General features: G+C 36.5%; 2 protein-coding genes across 5 annotated transcripts in view; one reads left to right on the forward strand and one right to left on the reverse strand.

The window, feature by feature from the left end:
• LOC126798699 (rhomboid-like protein 20) overlaps positions 1-24,714 on the reverse strand; it is a 271,709-nt gene that overhangs the window by 61,992 nt on the left and 185,003 nt on the right. The gene's annotated exons all lie outside the window — the stretch shown is intronic.
• Positions 14,427-24,141, forward strand: LOC126798702 (uncharacterized). Of its 3 annotated transcripts, none has more exons than XM_050525741.1 (8): positions 14,620-14,761; positions 14,997-15,178; positions 15,324-15,423; positions 16,392-16,457; positions 18,884-18,998; positions 22,171-22,253; positions 22,772-22,833; positions 23,731-24,141. In XM_050525741.1, the coding sequence occupies exons 2-8, from the start codon at positions 15,099-15,101 to the stop codon at positions 23,837-23,839; spliced, it is 615 nt and encodes a 204-aa protein (XP_050381698.1). In that variant the 5' UTR covers positions 14,620-14,761; positions 14,997-15,098; the 3' UTR covers positions 23,840-24,141. The 3 variants fall into 3 exon arrangements, with proteins under 3 accessions (XP_050381697.1, XP_050381698.1, XP_050381699.1); XM_050525742.1 differs by having other exon boundaries at positions 14,700-14,761; positions 15,093-15,178; XM_050525740.1 differs by lacking the exon at positions 14,997-15,178 and having other exon boundaries at positions 14,427-14,761.

Genomic DNA, 24,714 nt, shown 5'->3' on the forward strand with positions numbered 1-24,714 from the left:
TGAGAAAGATGAAGTCATGCGATATATGCAGGACTTATGGTGCAAAGATTGTGTCATTATCCTAGGATTGACTACGATGAGTTATATTCTCTCGTTATGGACATAATTGCTTTCCGCTACTTGATCAGTAGTAGTGTCTATGAAAACAGATTTGCAGCATATGATAGTGGTCATAGAATATCTGTAAAGGGATCTTGACGTAGATATGAGAGTGCCCGAGGGACTTTAAATACCTCGAGACTACGGAGAGCTTATGTAATCAGATTGCGACGTTCGAGAGAACGTAGTACAATCGGTTGCAAGAACTCATACCCATATGTGTTCATATGAAGCTAATTCTTGATTCTCTATTCCGTATAAGTATAGATGATGAAGATATTCAATGAGCTATACATTCATACATGCTAGTGTTGTTGGGACACTATTGCTTTCATTATGACGTGATTAACTATGCGCCTATGCACTGTCATTGGACTTGCATTGCTTCTTTGACATGGGTTTAGTTCTACACTTAGTGAACCAACACAAATTCTTTCCACACCAACGCCGCCAGCAGCTCCAGCAACATCAACGTACGCCTTGGTGTAGCAGTCGACACTGGTAGCGTAGAGGATGCGTACGGTTCCGTCTTGGACCAAAATCAGTTCTTCATTGGTCAATTCCCCCATTCTTTTTGCGAAAGACACATTGAATGTGACAAATCAGAATCTGTCCAGTTTTGTAGGTCAACTTCAACAAGACCTATAGGACAGCTCGCTCGATGAAATATGGTGAAATTAGTACCGTTGGAAAGGTATATGTGTCTACTTTCAAGTAACATCAACCTTTCGTTCATAGCTATCATATTGAGTGAGTTATGGCCGTTTTAGCAAAGTAGGACAGTCCTGTCCGGAAATTTGCAAGTCAGTCAACTTCGACAGAGCATTGTGAACTGCTCCGATCGGATGAGGTTGTGAACCTTATGTCACTGGAAAGCCACGGGTGTCTACTTTTCAGAACATTTTACGGTTCGCTGATACCTATTTTGACGAAGAAGTTATGACCGTTTAAGTGAGTGAAGGTCATTCTATCCGAGAATCTGATTTTCATTGCAAACTCTTGTTTTGAGTTGTTATGCAATTTTGTTTCCTAAGATCTAAATTTGGCTAAGTATAGCATGTATGATCTAAGGATGTGTGACTAGATTAATGATTAATCATTAGCTCAAGACTACGTTTGAGAAGCATGTAATGAATGTTGTGTACGTTGTTCTTTGTACTCCATGATTATGGCACTAATCAGGGGGAGTTGTTTCGTAGACTTCAGGGGGAGTCTACCTCTCATGATGCTATCAAATGTAGACGGTGCGTTGTGCTCTTTTTCCCTTCGATCAAGCTTTTATTTTTACCCAAGAGGTTTTTATTTTGCTTGACAAGGTTTTTACCGAGGCAACGATGTGTGCACCATGCAACCTAGGCATGCGACACAAGGGGGAGTGTTCCGGGAGAATTACTATTCTACCCTTATGCGTGTCTTAGCCTAATAGGTTTCCTGTTAGGAAATAGATTAGCATCTCCGTAATAGATTAGGACTCTGAATCCTACGGGATTGTGGTTTTGTAATGCCTATATATAGGCCCCCATATCATTCAATAATACACAATTATTTCATCCTGAAACATTATGAACTATTTTGCCATTTCTTACTATTTTTCTTCTTTTTTTCCTTCTTTTTCTAATTCCGGCCATAACTTTCTCGTTCGGCGATAGATTTTGACGAAATTTGTACCGTTAGAAAGATCTCGCTTCCCTCTTTCATTTGATATACTACCCACTCCAAATTGACTAACCTTACAAGGCACAACAACCATCACAAAGGGTTGTCGCCATCAATAGCGGTGCCTCAAGCAATTCCGGCGAAACCGAACCTCAATGTTCCTTAATTCCTGCTATTCTATTCATTCTGAGCATACTTATACCAATCTCATTTGAATTTTAACAAAATTTCACATATTTCCACATTTCTCTCGGCATGTCACAGACACTGTCACACCTACTATCACAATCGCTATCACACTATCTATTTACATCTAGTGTCACAACCTCTGTCACACTACTTGTCACAACCACTATCACACTACCTATTACATTAATTGTCACACCTCCTGTCACACCTCATATCACACCCACTGTCACAGAAGCTATCACACTATCTATTTACACTAACGGTCACACCCACTGTCATACCAATCTCATTTGAATTTTAACAAAATTTCACATATTTTCACATTTTCTCTCGGCTTGTCACAGCTCCTGTCACAGATGCTGTCACAGACACTTTCACACCTACTGTTTTGGTATTGAAACTAGATTTACTCTTGCTTTGGGTTCCTGAAGAAGAACATTCTCTTCGGAATAACCAATCTCTACCTATCACACCCGCTGTCACACTACCTATCACACCCACACTACATATCACACTTGTTATCACATTGCCTATCACATTACCTATCACACTATCTATCACAATAGAAAATTTGTGTGACAGGTAGTGTGATTGGGAAACTTTTTTTTTTTGCCAATTACAAGTTACCAATTAAAGCAAAAACAAAAGCAAAAGGTTAATCCCAGTAGTACAAGTTGGTTTACCATTACTTCTACTACTACATTCTTTAAGTTCCCCCCGGTTATATTTTTCATCGACAAGAGTCAGTGGGAGTAGGAAATTAGAATCATATCATTGAGCTTTGATGGTGATGTGTTTGGTTACATTGATATCCTGGTTTGGTTCAGACTTAATCACGGACGATTTTGGCCCCAGATATCATCAGCTCGAACTCTACCTCACCGTGCAAGCAACCACCTGCGCCCATTGTTTCAACCTTGCCTTCACCGTGTGTGGATTATCCCCGGGACCATATATCGTGTAGGGGTTGCCGATGGGGGAGTGGGAGTCGCACTCCGACGGTGTAGGCAAAAACGAAGACGTCGGAGTTGTGGAAGACTTGTAGCTTCTCTTGACGGCGTAGTAGAGTCCCAAAGCGGGAAGAGTATCGGAGAGTCAAATCCGAACCCCAACTCGATACACGCTTTCAACTCATCAAGGTCTTCGTCAATTACGTTCTTGCTACGCTGCTTTTGCTTCCTGCTGTTGCTTTTGCGGCGGTGCCACGACTCGTCGCGGTAGGCGTCGGGAGACCACGACTTCTAACCCAGAAGTCGTAAAAGAAAAGTAGTAGTGGAATCATGTAATTTTAGCCAACTTTCTGGGCAACGGTTAAGGATTTTTGAAATTTGATTTTTTTTCTAATTTTGAAATCTTATTTGATTTTTTTATAATTTCAAATGTAAAACATGACTTTTTTTATAAGAAACCCTTTTTTGAAGGTAAGTCGGATTCTAAAGGATTGTAAAGATTATTTTAAGTTCTTCAATCTTTTAAGGTATGTCATGTTTTCCGTAAAGTAAATGGTATAGCAAATCAACTTGCTCACCTTTCTAGCAGTACAAGTCTTGATGGATTATGCTATTATTCAAATTGTTCTCTATGAGAATTATTGTTATGCACTGATGTAACTCGGGTATAAGATCAATGCCCCACTCTTGCATAGTTTAATATAATAATAATAAATAAATGGGACCATCTAATCTGAGTTCCGTCCCAGTAAATAAAAACCCTAAACAGGTTTTGTTAACTGAAATGTATAACTCTAGACTCAAGTTAACTAAAAACAACTATTAATATATAAAGATTATAACAATAATTAACAAAATAACATATAAAAATATAAATTGAAAATAAAGCACAGAAAACTCGTCGGGTAACTTCTTATAACTTCCCACATCCTATTTTTGGTAATTTAACAAACCTACAAAATCTAATGTTGGGTGCATGAAAAAAGGGATGTGCATTTAGTAATTTGAGTTGTGTGAATAAAATTTTTCTAAGCCGAAACAAGATTGACTGAAGAAAAATAAAAATTCAATTGTAAAGGTAAATAGAAGAGCAAAAACGTTTCATATTTTTCCAATTTTTTCGATGAATAATACTCTTCCCAATTTGTTTACCAACTATTTAAGTATGAGATCTATAATTTTAAAGCAATAATCTTTCCAAATCATGCTTTCAAAACTACTTCAGAAAACCAGAAGCAAATACGAGAACCGAGAGAGAGTATCAAGCACCAACAAATTTTCTCGAAAACAAAAGTGGTCATAGCAACAAAAAATCAATCCTCACACATGTATATGACTTCAACGACAATTAATCATATGAACACCACCACAACCTCTCTCTCCTAATGTCTAACTTCTAGAGCCCTTTAAAGAAGAGGTGCAAGGTCCACCCTTGATGTTGATGGTATTTCGTGCACTCATGGGCTCTTAGTTGTTTATGTCATCATTTTCGAGACCTAGTATTCCAAGCATCTTTTCATTCTTAAGTTTGGGTCAGTGATATCACTTAGTTCATCAAGAGTCTATCACATTTCATCTTAATATCCCTACCATAATCAAGTTAACGCTCTCCGTGGTTTGGAGGCATTTGAATTGGGTCAAAAACCAATCCATCAAGGATTTTTATCTACATCTCTTATCTTAGTCCCAATATAGATGATTTGTGACCACAAGCTGCAAGTTCAGTTGTTTTTGGATACCACCTAACTAACAAGGTAGTGGAGTGCAACGACATCCATTACGAGAGCAAATCGTCTCATATTTGATTCCAACGCGTGTTGTGAGAGATCTTGCGCTATAAGGTGAGTGTAAACTTTTTCTCACTATGCTTAACAAAGGTATAACCTCACACAACCCTCCCAAAATTATACCCTAATATCGAGGCAGATCGTGCGGGGACCACTATCAAAGGAGATATACCGAAAATTTCGGCACAGCCTCCTATGAAAGTAGCCAACCTAACCTGCACAAAAAACACTCACAATATCTCAAATCCAACCTCGACACTTGGAGCCACCATACCCCCCCTAACTTTCAACTCAACAATCACAATTCAAAAATATAATTCAAAAGGTATGACAGAATATGCCACATTCGTTACCTAATCACGTTGGACCCTGAGAGCTCGTAGCTCGTCTTATACCGCAACCGCCCAACCTAGTAAGATGATGAGATCACAACAATCATACAACATTCTATAAACGTTGAACCGTGTAAATTTACACTTATAACTACGTTCAGACGGGAAGTAAACACGAGACCATATGATACTAGGCGAACCACTAGTCCTCTCCTTTCTAATCTCTATCGGAACTCTGCTAGTACATCCCCTATCTTCTAGCGACACAGTAATATCAATACCTCTTCCGGTTCATCCCGTCTCTTCCGACGATTCTGCCGATTCATCCCCTCTCTTCCGGTTCTCATGGTTCATCTCCTCTCTTCCGGTTCTCCCGGTTCATCCCCTCCCTTCCGGTACCCCCGGTTCATCCCCTCTCTTCGGGCTGCCTACGTACCCTTTAAAAAGGATCAAGCCATTCTTAGTTCAACAATAAGGTATAGCACCATTATGATCGAAGAAATAAGTCGAGAATCCTATTCTCGAGTAATTAAATAACCAACACGTCTAGTAAGTCCAATAAATAAATCCTTACTCCATAGGACGAAAAGAGAAACAATCTAACAGGTGGATTTTCACGATTCACAATCTGAATATCTGTATTTTCAATAAATCCTAACGATTATTAACTTCATCAATTCAATCTCACATTTTACGAATGAATTCCCTACACCGAGAGAGTTATTTTGACCCCTACAACTCGGCCGGATTCCGGTGCGACGCGCCCCCACGCACCGCCGGAACAGTGGCGGTGCCACCGCTGACAACGGCCTCTGATCACCACCAAATTTCATCAACACAATCTACTCAACATTTCTAACAACTTTCTAGTTCACTACTAAGGCCAAATCGAAGTCTAAATACATCAATCGAATACAAATAGAAAAGCCCCAAATCATGAAACCCTAGAATTTCAAATTGTTGATTCTCTTACCTCAAGGCGAGTTGGTTCAATTCCTTTGGAGGTTTTGTTGTTGGAGATGAGACCTGTAAAACCCTCAAGAAATTCGAGCTCGTCTTAAACCACAACCGCCCAACCCACTATAAGACTACAAAGGTCATTAGTCAACCCGTAAAATAAATTCCCCTCAATAGTTACTCCAACAATGAAAGTATCTTAACAATTTATGAGAATCTCATTCTCACGAAAATGATCAACAACACATCTCACCCTTATCGACTAGTCCCCGCTAGTCTAAAATAAATATCAATAATAGAAAATGAACTAGCCTCGCTGGCCTCAGTAAAGTGATCATGTTATACCATATGTCATACACTATGCCCCCTCCCAGGCAACTCAGAAATGTTCTCATACTCCCATTATTGGCTTTTCGTGATATTTTTGAATATCACATCGCCTCCTAGGCAGAAAGAGATATCATAATACTCTACTAGCTCTCGCCAACGTGCCCCTCTCGAGCAAAATAAATGTGTACTCACATACCCCAGAAACCATCATGTTGTGCTAACAGAGAGGGTAACGGGCTTTCGTGGCATTGCCGGCATACCAGATCACCTCCTAGATGGAAAGGGCTTAGGTGCATTACTTGGGGTAGCCACCAACACCATAAGATGTAATATACTTATACAGTGCTAGCATCATCACCATCATCACCATCATCATCATCATCATCATCATCATCATCATCATCATATCATCATCTTCCGAAAAGCCCCATATTCAACAATAAATATATATATTGCCGATACCTTGTTGATTCTAATCGAATAGCCGAGTTGATAGGACTTGCTTATGTCTCGTTGATTCCAATCGAATGACCGAGTTGTCTATGGCTTACTGGAGAACAAATAAATAACCAATATACCATTCCAGTCAATTAGTATCACAACCGTGTCATGGCCCCGAATTTCCGAATGATAAAAAATAGAATTTGAAACCATGAAAACTCTAACATAATTCCAAACTCTAACATGTCACACATCCAAATCCGAGACCATTATTATATGGAAATATGGTTCCAGAATTAGAGGTGTGACCTTAAAATCAATAAAATTTTGTCAATAAAACTGACAGAAATATATGTATGAATAATACTTTTATTATAAAAGTAAATCAGAGTTATTTTACAATACAACAGATTTAGAAATACTGAAGTTTAGTAAAAATACATGAGTCTCGCATTTATTGTCTTGAAATAGTAATTGAAGAAAAACCATCATTTTACTTAGTAGATTCATTTCATGCTCCAAGCGTCTACGCATTACTTGAAAATAAGATTGTGTAGCATCATGAGTAACACAGATCCAGTAAGTACATAAAACATTCGTATAATAATTTAGCTAATGAGAAATTCAAATATGAAAAACCAAGTAAAATGTACCAAAGAACCAGATGTATTTGGTCACATGAATTCTTACTTATGCATATAGATATACATATCAGTATCAATAAATTCAATCAATTGTGTGAATTTTCAAGAAAACTGGTAATTAATCACAAAGTCACATGTTAGGGTTCACGTTTATCCAAAACACGGATAAGCCTCAGCATACCGAGGCCAACACCAAAGTATGTATACTCAAGGTCATAATAGTGCAATTATTATAATATTGCACTATCTGTAGGGACTAGGGCCTAAAACTAACTCACAAAGCACAAAACAATTTTACCATCAATTCACTTAAGCACGGGGTAGCACTAATTACCCGTCTTCACACATCCAACTCAATAATGTCAATAGAATATCACAAAGTTTAGTAATTAAGACAATATTTAAATACTCAAAAATATATATATAATCTTACACCAATATATAAATACTTATCAATAACTCAATGTATGCATGAAATAAACAAGTTAATAAACTTGAAAGTAAATGTGCAAATAAAGTAAATGTAATTTAAATTAAAAGTAATTAGATAATATTAGTTAGTAGTCAAATAATTAGTAGTCATTTCTCCCATAATAAGGAAAGTCTTTGTCTAAAGTAGCAATTGTCATTCAAATAATAGTGTCAAAGTCCGTCCACTTTCCGTATCGATTACTCAATCAATAAACATCCAAATTAAGCAAGTGAGGAGTCTATGTTAAACATTTTTGAGTGATTCAAAAGCCTAAATTGAAGTATTTTTCATGAGGAATTTAATGTTATTGTTACCTTGGACAAACTCAGATGGTATAAAATACGAAAATATAGCTCTTACCGAAACATGGTCTTTTCCATTTTATTCTTAGTTATGCACTTTGATAAATCTAAAGAGACAAACGATTATAAGGATGTAAGATGTACTTACCTTGAAGTTTCAGTGGTGAAATGAGAGTTTTGATGTCGATTCAAAGTTGGATTACTTTAGTAAAAAAGAAACTTGTTTAAGAGAGAAAAAGTGAAGGCTAGAATTTTAGCTTGAAAAACATTGGATGGTTGAGTTTTCTATGAACTAAGTTAACTCTAGAGTTGCATAATTTCTGATTTTGAAGTGTGAAGAAAACTTAAGGCAGCTCACAACTATAAATAGGCCAAGAAGGAACACAAAAAATTCAATTCTCACATACCATTCTCAATAATTAATATTGAGTGATGGCCTAGCTAGTTAGTGTGGTTGTTGGCAAAGAAAAAAAAATAGTGTGATGGAGTAAAACATAAAAATAAATCAGCTAGGTTCAAAACATATTGGCATAAGGATTATATATATATATATATATATAGTTCTTATCCAAAGTGAAGATTCACTCTGAAGTTTCATAGTGAAGTTTCAATTTTGGCACACTTTTCGGTCAAATTTTTTCACCATAAGCGATTCAATATTTAGATATGCTATTCAAGATCATCTCTATAAAGTTTCATCTAATTTGACAATGATTTGAGCTTTCAAAATTGAGATTTACACGAACGGTTCACGTTGAATAATTTTAATTCATTCATTGATTTAATCTAATTTCAGTACCTTAACGATGTCCGAATTAGATGAAATTTTATAGAGATAATCTTGAATAGCATATCTAAATATTGAATCGCTTATGGTGAAAAAATTTGACCGAAAAGTGTGCCAAAATTGGAACTTCATTCTGAAACTTCAGAGTGAACCTTCACTCTGGATAAAGACTGTATATATATATATAAGTAGATATAATAAACACATTTATATGTGTTATTCTAAAAAGTAAAGGAATTTAGTATATTCCTTTCATAAGGTTTTCAATATATTTACATTATCTAATACTAATATAATGCATAAAAGATAATACTATTAATATTAGTCTTAAACAAGATTACAAAGTATTGAGTATACGCAAGAATATGAGCTAACGTATTCAAATCGTGGTCTGATACTTACAAAAAGAAATTTTCTATCTTTGAAAGTATGTACCTTAGCATCATTAGTTTCTAAAGAGAAATATTAGAAGAAAATTGAAAATTAATTCTAATTTAATATAACCTTAGTGTACTAAATAGTAAATATTAAATTACGGGATATTACAGTCTACCCACCTTAAAAGAAAATTCGTCCTCGAGTTTTACGTACCTTGTTCCATTTGTTCTATGAACAAATGCGGGTGTTTCTTTCTCATTTCTGATTCTAACTCCAATGAAGCCTCGTTTTCATCATGTTGATTCCATTGTATCTTCACCATTGGAATCTCCTTAGTACGGAGCTTTCTTACTTCCTTGCCTAATATGCGAACAGGTGTTTCGTCATATGTGACATCCTTCGCGAGTTCTGTGGTACTATAGTCTATGACGTGGGAATTGTCTGGCTTGTATTCCCGTAACATAGATACATGGAAAACGTTATGCACGTTGGACAAATGTTGTGGTAGATCTAGTCGATAGGCTAAATCACCAACTCTTTCTATAATTTGGAAAAGTCTAAAAAACCGCGGTGACAACTTGACAATCTTTTTTCCAAAACGGACAACGCCTCGCATGGGTGAAACTTTCAACAAGACACGATCTCCGACATGAAACTCTACATTCCTCTTATGTCGATCGGCATATGTCTTTGTCGACTCTGTGCAGCTTTCAAGCGCTCTTTAATTGAAGCAACGACCTTCGCGGGATGCTTAATTACATCAGGTCCGGGAAGAACAGCTTCGCCTACTTCAGCATAACATATTGGTGTACGGCATGGTCTCGCATACAGAGCTTCAAAAGGCACCATCCTTATGTTTGAGTGATAACTGTTGTTGTAAGCAAACTCGATCAAATATAGGTGATCTTCCCAGCTCCCTCCAAAATCCAAAATGCAAGACCTAAGCATATCTTCCATCACTTGATTGACTCTTTCAGTTTGTCCATCAGTTTGAGGATGAAATGCAGTGCTCATGTTTAACTTCATCTCCATTGCACTTTGTAAGCTAACCCAAAATCTTTAGGTGAATCGGGCATCACGATTTGACACTTTCGATACAGGAACTCCGTGTAGACGTACTACTTATGTTAGGTATAGCTTACTTAAGAAATCGATGGAATATGTTACCTTTATTGGTAAGAAATGGAAAGATTTTGTAAGGCGATCAACAATGACCCAAATTGCATCGTTGCCTCTTTGCGTCCTTGGCAATCCAGTAACGAATTCCATCGTGATGTGCTCCCACTTCCATTCTGGAATTTTGAGAGGTTGTAATAATCCTCCCATTCGCACGTGCTCCGCCGTCACAAGTTGGCATGTAAGAAACCTAGAGACATAGTTAGCAATGTCTCTCTTCATGTTGTTCCACTAATAGTTCTTTCGTAGGTCTTTATACATCTTTATTCCTCCTGAGTGGATTGTGAATTTTGAACGATGTGCTTCTTGCATTATATTCTTCTTTAATAATGCAACATTTGACACACAAAGCCTCCCTCTAAAGCGCATCCCTTCTTCCGTATGTGTGCTCCAGTCTTTGGGGTGCTTCTCTTTCATTACCCGAATGTATTCCACGAGCCCTTCATCTTCTCGTTGTGCTTGAATGATTTCACTTATTATTGAGGGTTGCACCACTAAGTTTCCAATAAACATCTCATTCATGTTCGTTGAAGGAGTAAGATTGTACTCAATTAGAGTTCTTAACATGCTCCATTCCTCTCATATAATTGTAGCTAGGTGACTTCGGGGTTTTCGGCTTAAAGCGTCAGTCACTACATTTGCTTTACTAGGATGGTATTGCAATGTGAAGTCATAGTCCTTGATAAGCTCCATCCATCTTCTTTGTCGCATGTTGAAATCGTTCTAGGAGAAAATATATTTTAAACTTTTATGGTCATAGAATAGATCAAACCGCTTCCCATACAAATAATGCCTCCAAACCTTCAAAGCAAAAACCACAGCTGCTAGCTCAAGATCATGGGTTGGGTAGTTCTTCTCATGCACCTTCAATTTTCGAGATGCATAAGTTAGCACCTTCCCATTTTTCATGAGAACGCAACTGAGTCCTTGATGTGATGCGTCGCTATATATGATAAAAGAAATCCCACTTTCTAGAATGGTGAGGATTGGTGTTGTCGTCAGCCTTTCCTTTAGCTTCTGAAATGCTTGTTCACAGTTGGCGTCCCAAATATACTTCACATTCTTTCGAGTCAACCTTGTCAATGGAAGAGCAATTTTTTAAAAGCCTTGAATGAACCTCCGATAATATCTAGCAAGGCCAAGAAAACTTCGTACTTCAGTTGGAGTGGTAAGAGCTTTCCATTCCAACACAGCTTTGATCTTTGCAGGGTCCATTGCTATTCCATTTTGAGAGACAACGTGGCTCAAGAATTTCACTTGGTGTTGCCAAAAATCACACTTCTCAAATTTTGCATATAGCTTGTGTTCTCTCAACACTTGTAAGGTAGTCTCCAAGTGTTGTGTGTGGTCTGCTTCATTTTTGGGATAAATCAAAATATTATCGATGAAGACGATAATAAACTTATCCAAAAATAAACTAAAAACTCTATTCATCAAGTTCATGAATATGACTGGTGCATTGCCCAAAATGCATTACTAACCACTCATATTGTCCATACCGCGTGTTGAATGCGGTTTTAAGGATATCTATCCTTTTTGACAAGAAATTGGTGGTACCCAGAACGTAAGTCGATTTTTGAGAATACTCGGCCCCATCAGTTAATTTACCAGAAGGTACATTTTCTTCCATTCTGGTCCCAACCGCCACAATTAATCGAAAACAATAAAATGCATAAATTAAATGAAACTGTAACTTTAACTTAAATGCGTGTCAAACGTAAAAGCAAGTCACCGTCAAATGTAGACTTGTTGTAGTGAGATTTACTCACCTTAAATCTTGCGTAAAAATTATACAACCCTATGTGAGGTTCCTTCACTCGTTTTGTTAGTCACATAGTAGCATAACAACGTACTTAGAAAACGAATAAAATTACAGTTACAAAACTGTTACGCAAAACACTGTTCATGCGCCGCCCAAAGCAGCCGCGTGTGGCCTCACTTACAGCCCTGAAAACCCTCAAATTTCCTTCCTACACTGTCCTAGGCCTAATACCTAGTCTCTGCCGCCCTCACCTCCTCCCACGCGCCACCCTAGACGGCGACACGCGCACCACAATTCCTCCACCCAAAAACTTCATCAAAATGAAAAACTTACAACATCAAAGACGTAGATCACAAGGAGGATCACAACCGTACATGTGTTAAGACCCAGATCACCGGAAAGTAGCCGGAAAGTCGCTGCCTCCTCAAATCTCCGACGTTGCAGCTGCGGCCTTAAATTCCCGTCATGGCCGACGGAAACACCTTTAGAGCGAAGAGGGAGGCCGGAGATATGAGCCCCGCGCCTTGGAGTCGCCGGAAAGGACAAAGACGACGGCGGAATCTTGCAGACGTCTTGGCTCCGTGAATGTCACTTTATGGGTTGTGGATCTATGCTTAGGTGAGAGATAACGACGTGATTCGTCGTTTAGGACAAGTGGCGGCTTGATCGCCGGCCAAACCAGCGAGATCGGTGAGATGAGGTGATTTCCGGGAAAAGGGGGTCGGGAGGGTCGCGCGGTCGGTCTGGGTTTCCTTTTTGGTTTGTGATTTTAGGGTTTTCCCAAAAAGTCCTTTTATACCTTTGCAAAATCGGAAACCCAACTTCCACATGCGACATCCGATTAAAGTGTGCCACATGTCCACGAACTCGTATCGACGAGCTCTACAACTTTCTTGAAGGAAGTTTTCAGAGATGAGCGACGGATTAAAAGTAAACTTATGAGCCTCTGGAATATAAACGTTTTTCAACCTTAAATTTTCCAAAATCAGTTTCATTTCGCAAACACAACGATGAGAAGGCGTAGAATGCGATTTTACTCGAATTACCAAGCATAATAATTTACATGAATTATCAGAATTTAAACTTGAAAATTCGAGTTATTACATTTACCATGAATATGCAACTATAACCCCAAAACCAATACAAGTATTCAAAAATCACATCCACCATCAATTGATACAAACACATATAGTCACACTGATTATGGATGGGCATAAGCCTATGCCAACATTGTTGTTATATACATATTTTAAGTGTTGCTGAATGTTGATATGTAGTTGAGTATTCATGTTTAGAGTTTACTCATGTTAGCTGTGAAGCTGACCGGGTTTGTGTTTGCAATCACGGTGTACCAATCAATGGTGCAGGGGGTAGTGCTGCAAGTAATACATAACAACAGTCAGAGGATTCGGCAGTGGGGTAGTAGCTAGTTGTCTTGTAACTGTTTATCTTTTTGGTTTGGTGAGAATAGTGAGACTATGCCAATTATATTTGTTTACATTTGTTTTTGTAATAACAATGTAAATTTAGTTTGTGGACTGAGTTGTTTGTTTAAATTCATATTGGATATTCAGCTGCTGTAATATAATTTCAATTATACATTGATGTTATTTTGGAGTTCTTCGCATCCTTGAATTTGAATTTTTACTATTCAAAATTTGGGATTGTGACATATATTTTCGTACATGATATTTGAAGTTCGACCTAACATATATACACGACATGAGTAACTCTGCTAGTCTATTTGCCATTAAGAATATAATAAAGGGTAAAGTAGACTTTCCATTAAAATTCCTCCTTTGAGGTGTCTACAATTATGGGGAAAACTTAAGATAAAATAAAAGAATGATATCGAGATATAAATTATTTGTCAGATGTCTCATCCCTCTGTAATAAAATAAGATGGAAGACGAGACATACGTTTTTAGACATCGATCACATCACATCCCTATGTTTAAGACCGAATCGAAATTTCAGCATTTTATGCCATCCCTGTAATCATACACTAGATGTCGGTCGAGAAAATGAACAAGTTGGTGGAATCTCTAAATACCGGGCCCCGAAGGAGAAAAGAAGAAGAAGAAAAAAAAAGGGACCGCCATTACTGGCACCTATAAAAGCTTTTAGTGGATAAAATCATATATATGTAATTGTACTGGTAAAATCCCACCGAAGCCATCAAACGTGAAAACCCTCCTCCCTCTTTGAATCTCCTCTTCAATTTCACCCACTACTGTTTGGGTTCAGGTCAAGACCTCCTCTTGAGTCTCATAAGCGTTTTGATTTGACCCAATTGTATCCCTGGATGGCCAACCCTTCTGGGAACCATCAAGAACCGAGCCATGCCTCGTCGTCTTTCAACGGCACTAATCCGACGAACGGGAACTCTGCTCCCGTGCCGGCACCTCCCGAGAGTTCCATGGCCATGAAGCACAACCCGGGTATTTCTATGGATTGGACCCCTGAGGAGCAGGCCCTTCTTGAAGATGGGCTCGCCAAGTAAGTCTTTGTTTTCATTTAGGGTTTCCTCTGATTCCTTTTCTTCCACCTGTTCTTCTTTGATTAGGTTTTCTTGCTGTTTACTAATATTCCTATTAGTTCTGGGCCTTAGTAGAAGTCTTCCACTAGTTCCATATACAATAAACCCCCAAAATAGAAACAGAATAGGTAGTGATATTTGCATGGTGTTTTTCTATTACAGTTTTATACATCATTCCCTAATTAATATTCACAGTGGTTTAGAAGGAGATGTTAGGAACCAGTGATAAGTAAACAGAAGGAAAGAGCAAGGTGTGTGACATCATCTGTTTTCATTGGGAATCACGTGCAGAATACTATGGTTAGGAAACAGAAGAATTTCACAAACCAGAGAAAAGTCAGTAGCATAGTCCCCAGTAAGCCGTATGCCTGTCATATGTGCGCATCACTCCTTGTATATTTCTCTTGTCTAATCTTCTACCTGGTTCTGCATCTTTGTGTTCTGTACTGTTTGTATCCCTATTCTGTCTATAATCATTTTAACTCTTTTTTTTTTTTGGGTGTATATTTATATCACTTCCAGTTATGCAACAGAAGCTAATATAATTCGGTATGCGAAGATAGCCATGCAGCTACAAAATAAGACCGTTCGAGATGTGGCACTGCGTTGTAGATGGATGACTGTAAGCTGTGTTCTTTCTTTTCTCAAAATGCTTTTTTGGGAATCCTAATAATGCTTGAACAGTGTAAATAATTATATGTTAAGAATTTGGACCGATATTTCTGAATGTAGAGAATTACTATTACAGCCCTCAAAATTAGTAGTCTGTAAAATGCTAGATTGGGGACAGGGGTCCATCAAGTGATGTATATTGCCCAGGGATTGTTGCAAGACTTATGAGGACTTCATTCAGTCGCTTGGTTTGAAACTAGTTTTTACTTATCTTAATAATCTTATTAAACGATCCAGTGGTACTATCTAGATGGTTTTATTTGGAAAGGGAGTGTGAGATGTTTACTTTAACAAATGGGATGAGAGATTAGCGAAGAACTATCTCTTGCGCTGCCTTTATTAGCTTTCTAAACTGGACTCCTTGTCCGCATCATTGTACTTTGCTTTTACTTTATTTTACAAAGCTGTCTCTTAAAAAATAAGTTTAAGAAATTGCGTGCATATATTAACATTGCAGCTTCAAACTTTTCATTTGCATGGTCCATATTTATGTGCTCTTCTCTTTTTACAACGTAGTTAAGTAATTAAGCTACTGCAATGTGGAGAACATAATTGTCTGGACTCAACTAGAGAATTTTCCACTAACTACTTACAGTGTTGGAAGCCAAATGTGTCTGGGTTATTCCTGGAATTATTTTTACTTTACTCTAGTTCATCATTTCGATGATTTAAGATGGAAGTCAGTTACCTAGTTGTGACTCTTCGAATTAGGATATCCAGAGTTTGATGCTCATTCTATTTCACAACCAAATGGTTTCAAGTGTGTACCTTTTTGAAAAGCATACTGATTTTGTTGATTGAAGGTGTAGACTACAAAGATTGGAATGCATCAGGATAGAGCTGAAATATGGACCAATTATGTAATAATTTAATATCTTTGAAGCTGATTGTTGATCATTTAACTGGTTCTTTGTCCAGAAAAAGGAGAACAGCAAGAGAAGGAAAGAAGAACATAATTTATTGAGGAAAAGCAAAGATAAAAAGGTACTTGTTTAGGAGGTTAACCACTATAAGTTAATATACATGCTTCACTCATTTTATAACTATAGATGACAATTCAAATGTCCTAGGGATTCACCGTTACTTTTATATCTTTGATGATTACCATGGATGTGTGTGTGTGTAAATATCAATTTAAGAACTCTGAAATTTTATGATTTAGCTTTGCTGTGTGGGATGGGAATTAGTTGAACCGAACTTTCTCGTAGGAAAATTATACTATATTATTTGGGGTCCGGCTCAACTGTTACAATTCTTGTAACCCTTGGATTTAGTCAAATTCAACAGTCATGATTAAATTTCTTCATGATGTGGAAATGACATGGAATAAATTATGTTTTATAAATTAGATTAAAAATTATATTCATAAAGCATCATTCAAATATAAAAGTACAATGAGAAGAATAGGAGTTTGTACAACTGTTGTGGTTAGTGAAGGTGTGGATTTGGTAGAGTTAAAAGGTTAGGGTTCTGAGTGAATAGAATCAATTGATGATAGAGATGCAGCGTTGACTATTTATAGGACTGGGGCTGAATTTGGCAGTGAAAAAATGTCAATTTGGGGTTAAAATAGTTAGGGTTCATGTGTGATGGTAGGGTTGAACCCAGAAGCTTGCTTTACGTATTGTTGGTGTATATGTTGTGATAGTTATAATTATTGATATTAGCTCTTAATCTAAAACTTTGCTGTGTGAGGGTGTGGATGAAGTTGGTTGCAAACTTGTGATAGAGCAGTAAAGAAAAGTTTGTTGTTCGACCTGTGACAGTTCTGGCTATTTTTGAGTTTGTGATAGAGCAGTAAATAAAACCAATATTCCACCACCTTGTATCTAGCATCAATTGATTTCTGGGCTTTTCTACCCTGCACAACATTATGCAAGACTATCAATTGATTCAGTATCCCTAGCATGTCCTCTGAGAATCTCATAATTTGTAATTATGGTTTTGTCTGTCTCTTTTTGCTCAAACATGATGATATGATAACATTTTGAGTTATTTTTGAAGTTTTTGTTCTGATCTCTATGTACATAGTGGTTTGATTTATTTAAGTTATTTTCTTTTAAGAGGTGGAATAGAATAACCCAGTTGAAGCGTAATGATCATTCGTCAAAATTATATATATTTGTTGGTTGAGGAAGCAAAATTAAACCCATGCTATTTCCGCATCATGAGGAAAGTTAATCATTGAACTGGACCTTATTATGAATACGTGCATTCTTTAATTAATTGAAAGCATGACAACATGATCACTTTTGTAGTAGATAGGAAACGTTAAGCGAAAATAAGCATAAGCATAAGTATAAGATCTTCCTGTGTAAAATTCAGTTATTAAAGACTCATATTATTGAACTTAATTATAAAAAGGAGTGAAGTTAAGATTTGATTGTACCATTATCTCAGCAATTAACATAGCACGGTACTGGGGCGTTTTCTTCTTCTCATAGTTGCATCTTATTAGCATTTTGCTCAAATAGATGTTTTGGACTCTTAGATATTTAATTTGTTTTTATATTATTTATTGCAATATGTTTCTTCATGCATTATACTTTATAGGCCTATTATTATACTAAACCATGTAGAACTGTCTTTGATAGTAGAATTACTTCTTGGACCCAAGTCTGTAGAGGCTGAGTAAACCAAGTCTTGTCTTTTCTTTGGTTCATATGTGATTTATTAATTTCTTATGAGTTATTTATTCAATTTAGACAATGTTATTGACTTCTATAGGTTCTTAAAAGTTTTTTGATGATATCATGATGATAATTACTCACTGTAGGCGACTCCATATTTTTTAAATGTAATGCAATGCAGAAAATGCTTATACTCGACAACTTGAGGCTTTTGAGACATAAGCCTTAGGTAAAACAGCTGGCCTCATGCCCCTTGTGTTTCAAGATATTGATTAATATTATAATATATCACTATGCAAAGGTTAGGAAAAAAAGGTTTTATTAACTTACATAAAAAAGATGCAACTTATTAGATGAGAAACTCACATACAGTACATAAACCTTGCCAATTTCACTGGAAATAAATATACAACAGCATGGTTGGTGAATCCTGGGCCCAGTAGGCTGAATCTGTTAGACTCATTTTGGATTACATGAAATAGCATGATGGATTTCCCTCTAGTAATCTAGTTCTCAGTTTGCCTATGTGATGTGTCAAACTGCATTACATTCAAATACTGTGCAGACTTGACAGTTTCTATGTCTTCTTTTGTGGCCGATGACACGTTTCTGCTCTGTCCTCTCCCTACTAATCCATTCTGTCTTCCCTCCCCTATTAATTAACAGTTGTACATCCAATACTGTACATACTTAACAGTTATAATCCTACTACTTATCTTTTGTCAAATTATACCTGTATAAATTATGTTGTAGCCACTAATTTGTAGTGGTATTACTCAGGAAAGAGTAGTCGATACTTCAGCAAAGCCGTCACACTTTACAACCCGACCTAATGTAGCTCCATATGCTCCTCCGATAATATCTATGGACAATGATGATGGTGTCTCATACAAAGGTGAGGCTTTATGATTCTGGAAGTGCACTAAACATGTTTATCAGCAAAGTGCAGCATGTATATACATGTGTGCTTAAAACATACAAATTCTATGTTTGCTCCTACACTTGAATGCATGTTTTTACCAAGTTCTTCGCATTAAGATCTGTTACTACATTCTTGTGAATGCTGATTTGTTTCATGCAGGTGATATATCTGCATATATAATTTTCTCATGGTTTTAAGTGTGCATTTTTCTTATCTTTCACAACCTATGTTTATGAGCATAACGTATGTTAATATTATTGTTGAAATTAGGGAACATTTATACCAAAAATCTATGTAATTTGTTAAGTCTAGGTGTATTCAGTATAGCCTTTTAATAGTCCGTGATAGTCTTAGGGTATTCAATCATAATTCTTCCAAAGTCTAGAGGTATTCAATAATGACTTTTTTTATCAGTTTAATAATGACATCCAAAAATGAATCAATGTATCATTCTTACTAGACATTAGAACCTCATGCATGATTATGGACTTCGTAGTGCTAATTATATGAACTCCAATAGTTTATAACCCACCAGACCAAAGATCTCGGAAGAAGTCTACGGTAGACTTTCTATGCAAGAAGAGGTTGATCCTCCATTAATGGTGATATCAATGTTTTCTGATACCCAACATGTTTGCTTATAAGTCATTCATAATAAGATTATTATATTTGATAAATCAGTAAAAAGTAAATCAATGTTTATTAGAAATAAATAGTAATTTATCAACTCTTAAGAGTATGCAAGTTTCAAAATTTCTGTCATTTAAAAAGTCTACAGAAACCAAATACAATACACCCCAGTTTCCCAATGGATATCTGAGTAAAGGATAAATGTTGTCAATGTAGTCCTGGTTGGTCAAAATATTATTAAAGAAATGTAAATTTTGTTGTCTCAGGTAGGAAACACTTATATATAAAGGAACATTATAAGCAATCCAATGCAGGATACATGCACTTGCAAAGCCGGAGAACTATAGCCAGGAGCTACCTATTACAATTAAGAGGTTACATGAAAAGAAACAATCACTAAACTTAGAACTTATCGACGCCCATAGGGAGACCCAAGAATTTCTTTAGCCAAACAATCAGTAAACTTACCACTTACTCCCTATTTCCCCCGAAGGTAATCTATTCTTCTCCGTCTGGTCCCCTCATAGATTGCCAACACAGAAGATCTCCCCATTACCAACCAGTTTTGTTTTTTAGGAGAAAATTTCTACCTTCCACACATTTTTACTGAATTCAGATGATCTAAAACGTATAGTTCACTCAATCTGTGCTACGTACAATTTGGAATGCTTCAGTGTTTTTACAATGTAACAGTGCTTCTCTAGTAAGGGCCTTCTGCACTTGTAAAAAAAATGTGGACACTCACTTAAAAGATAAGGCTAGACGATCTAAAACACTAGTCTTATACGTTCCTTATTATTAGTACAAACTTACTGTTTTATTGAATATTTAATTGGTCAGCTGCTGGCTTTCAAGTTTTATACTTTCAGTTCAATCGACTGAAAGTTTTATAATAAGTTTTATACTTATTATTAGTGCTTTCTAGTGGGTACATCAATGAACTAAATAGCGGTTATCGGCATTGTATCAGATTTATTGTTTTTGCTAGTTTTTAATTAAATTTAATATATTTATTAACATAGACTTCAAAATATACCAAATAAACTTGAGACATTAAAACTTATAGTTCAAAATGTACCCAAAACTTCATAAAAGAAATACATTTGATTGATTTGACAATTAAAATACATAAATAATTTTAATTAATAAAAATAGGTGCCTAAAGGATAAATGAGGTGATCATTCATCATAAACTATCTTGTCATCGAAGCTATCGACGACTTTCTCCTTTTCTTTAATTTTTTTTTCAAACCGACATGTTTTTTTTTAAAAAGCACTGATATATCGCCCTTTGACTTGATTTATCGGGTTGACCGATATAATTGACTTATCGTATCGTTTTGTAAAAATCAGGGATATATCGGCCGATATTTAGTACATTGGGGTACATATTTATGGGCTAAACTTTAGCCCGGGCTATTTTAGCCCTTTGGGTTTGATATGGCTTTAACCTCTGGACGATAAGTTCTTGCATCTACATGTGTTAGGTCCAAATTTAAAGGTCCGAGCTAAAGGTCTAAATGGCAGGAATCCTAATGAGGTAGGGAGCTCCCTATATAAGCTTGTGAGAGGCCCCCTTACCTTAAAAGTTCTAATGTGGGGTTCAAGCTGCTATAAATCTACACTATTCCTTCCACATATGCTATTGGACCATGACTGTATTCTTCTACAGACAACACCAAGGAAACACAAGAAATTTGGATTGCCCAAAGCACGTTTGGATCCAAAAGGATGCCATGACCGGACAATGGTTCTGTAGTCGGTCTGGATCTCAACTCTTGTATTTATACTGTTGTGATAGCTTAGAATGGGTAATAAAGAAAAACAATGAAGCGTAGCCACTAAGAAATTCAAACAGAGGTAGAGAAACAGAGTGGTAGTTCCTCCCTCTCATTTAAAGGAGTTTCCTCACACACCTCCCCATTAAGTGTGGCTGCTTTTCGGAGCTTCTACATTCTCTCTCACCCTCTCTCTTTGCTGGCTGCTGCTCTTACAAGTAGCCCCACACTTCTTTTAGTTGTACACCTTTAGTTTGTAGGTGTGGAAAGCTTGTTTACCAAATCAAAACCAAAGTGTAGTAGACCATTAATAAGTTTGTGATCTTTTAGACATTGAAGGGAATCAAAACCATGGGTCTTGATTCTATTGGATTGCAGGCAGGTAAAATTGAACTCTTATTGTTTTGGATTATATATGACATACAGTTTGGGGAAGTCCTTAAATGCCTCATATATTCCGAAACATATGTTTTGATTGAGAATATGCAGTTTTCAAGATATGGAACATCATATTATGTAAACATAGGGTCATGGATTTTAGTCACATCACTGACATGTGTCTCTTGGTTATGCATATGTATGGTGCAAAGTTATCTGGTAAAACTGTAAAAGTCTATGTCCCTAGCTTATTTCTGATGGAATCTACATTAATTCCACTTATGTCCCTGGTTTTGCAATTCTATTATGGAGCGTCATCTGCTCGTAGTGGTTTGTTTAGAATGTTGCTCTCTTTGCAGCTATAGGTGGGGTTACAGGCGACCTACTGGAGCAGAATGCGCAAGCCTTGAATCAAATTTCCGTCAATCTTCAAGCTTTCCAGGTAGAACTAATCATTATGTTATATTCAAGTAATTATTAGAGTATCTCTCGTTTAGGTAAAGTTAAGCTTTTTAGAGTTGTCCTTCACATTTTGTTCTAGTCTTTTAAACATAGCATATAGCTTGGATCGCATTCTGCAGATTTTTCAGTAAATGGATAGGTGCTTTGGTAGATGAGTCGGGGGATCATTTCACATTTTCTCTTCAAAAAGCTATGACACATAACTTGATAATTTGGATGAGAACTTAGAAGAATGATGTTCTGTAACTTGATAACTTGAACATAGAGTTTAGTGACAGATAGGGACATAATGTTCTTTATAGATAATCAGTCCTTTCTGTTTTGGTTGGCATTTGTACACAGTTTATTTTGTGTAGACCATAATAATTGTAGTAGGGATAGTAATAGAAATCTATTAAAAAGCTCTGTTGCAGTGTCTTTTTTGTCCAGAAGATGATCCATTTATACGTACATTCTTGGTACGTTTAGTTTGACCGAGTTAATTTCTGTCTTTTTTAGATACAGGAGAACATCAACCTCTTCTGCCAGGCTCGAGATAACATCCTCAAAATTATGAACGAGTATGCTGTGATTCTGGTGCCTTCCTTTTTTTTTTTTTTTCTCTTGTCCAATTAAGTGCAAATTATATTAGTTGCTAAGTTGATTGCTGCTTTTTTCCACTATGGGTATACTAATCCTTTGGTATTTTTTTTATTATTCGTTTTGTTCTCCTATTGCATGTAATAACTGTGTAAGAGCAGTTTCTGATGATTTGACATGCTGATGTTTGCTGGAAATTTCCCTTAATTCTCTCATCTATATAAATATCTTCGCCTTAAATTGATAGGCCATTGATAGAGGTGGCCCAAATTCATTTGTGGGTCCTTCCTTTTTGTTTGATGATATTTGTGATGTAAAAATGATCAATTCTACTTCTGCCTAAAGTGGCTAGATATGGCTTCATATATTTATAATCTTGTCAGACAATCAGTTGCAGACTGCACAGGCTCATATCAGATTGGCCGCTTCCAGTTTGCAATTACCGATGTCATCTCAACTTCTTTTATGATCTCCTGAATAGCATATCTCTTACTGTTTATTTGTTTGTTTTGAACCAATTGCTTTTACATAGACATAAATGCACAGTTGAAAATGATTCCATTGTAATAGCATTTCATATGTAATTTGCAAATTGTTCCAGTTAATAATGTGAAGTTGTTGAAATTTGGTGTTCTTTGGGTTTTTTGTTTGTTTGTTATAGTTGCATATTCCTAGAAGTAAGCTCTCTAGGGCAATTATAGATGCAATTGCATTATTTGCTAGATATGTACTTTTCTGTTTGTTCTGTTATGAGTTACGAGTTGAATGTGAAAAGGGGGGCCTGTAATTGATGATACTTCGCAATTATTTGAGAATTTTATTCACACTTCTGCTAGTATGTGCATATCTAATCTTTCTATTCGCCAATTTCTCTACAGCTTGAATGACTTGCCAGACGTAATGAAGCAGATGCCACCACTTCCTGTGAAAGTAAATGAAGAGCTTGTAAACCATGTCCTCCCCCCACCTGCACATCAAATGCAATGATAGTTTGGCTTGTAGGCTTCTGTACACTTCTTGAAACATATCCTGCGTCCAAATCGGGCCGGAATCTCTCGAATCATACCCTGATCTCTGGGAATACACTACGGAGTTGATGGACCACGTTAGCCAACTCAAATAGTGCAGGCAATCTTAATTGTTTATGCAGGTTTATTAATTTTTATTAGTATTTATTCTTTGTCCCCCTGTCACTTGTATTACGTCTTTGGTTTAGTAGTTAGTTTACATTAACAAAATATTGCCTAGTATTCTTTAGAAAGTAGGAAATAAATTCCGTGTTGGTGATGTATTAATTAATTAGTAATAAGAAGCTTGTAGTTTTTCTCCGGGATGGCTATATAAGAACCTGGTAGTTGTTTTCAAAAAGAAAAAGAAAAGAGAGGCCTGTAGTAGTTAAAAAGGAGAATCGGCTGAATGATAGATGGTAGTGAGAACTCTCAGATGTGTATTATTTATTGATAGGTGGGTAATAGAGGATTACAAACTACCTTTGAGGTCAATATAAGAATTATTATCAAACGTTGCATATAAAATTTATTGCAACACAAAAGCACTATTAGTGCTAGACCAAGGGAAGTGTATAAACTTAACTTCTTCCCTTGTTTCGTGCGTGTAAGACAAATAGTGTTTGCAGTGTTGGTTCAATGGAAATCTTGCCGGAGTATCCTAGTGGGACAAAAATAGTTTTAATCACAATGCGCCAACTACGGCTAAGATCGATTCGTAATGATGTTCGGTTCACCCTTAATCACTACAATAAAAGGAATCGTTATTCACATAAATTTTCGGGTAATAAACCCTATAAATTGCGCATAACCTTAGTTGAAGGAAAACTTGAGCATGACGCCCCTTAAAATGAT

Source organism: Argentina anserina, chromosome 6, assembly GCF_933775445.1.
Source record: "Argentina anserina chromosome 6, drPotAnse1.1, whole genome shotgun sequence".
Lineage (NCBI taxonomy): Eukaryota > Viridiplantae > Streptophyta > Magnoliopsida > Rosales > Rosaceae > Argentina > Argentina anserina.

What these genes read in the sequence shown, in the direction of transcription:
- LOC126798702 (XM_050525740.1), top strand. Translation starts at nt 14,568, where the DNA reads ATGGCCAACCCTTCTGGGAACCATCAAGAACCGAGCCATGCCTCGTCG. An exon ending in GGAAAAGCAAAGATAAAAAG is followed by an intron (nt 16,458 to 18,883) that starts GTACTTGTTTAG and finishes GGTATTACTCAG; the next exon opens with GAAAGAGTAGTCGATACTTC. An exon ending in TCAATCTTCAAGCTTTCCAG is followed by an intron (nt 22,254 to 22,771) that starts GTAGAACTAATC and finishes TGTCTTTTTTAG; the next exon opens with ATACAGGAGAACATCAACCT.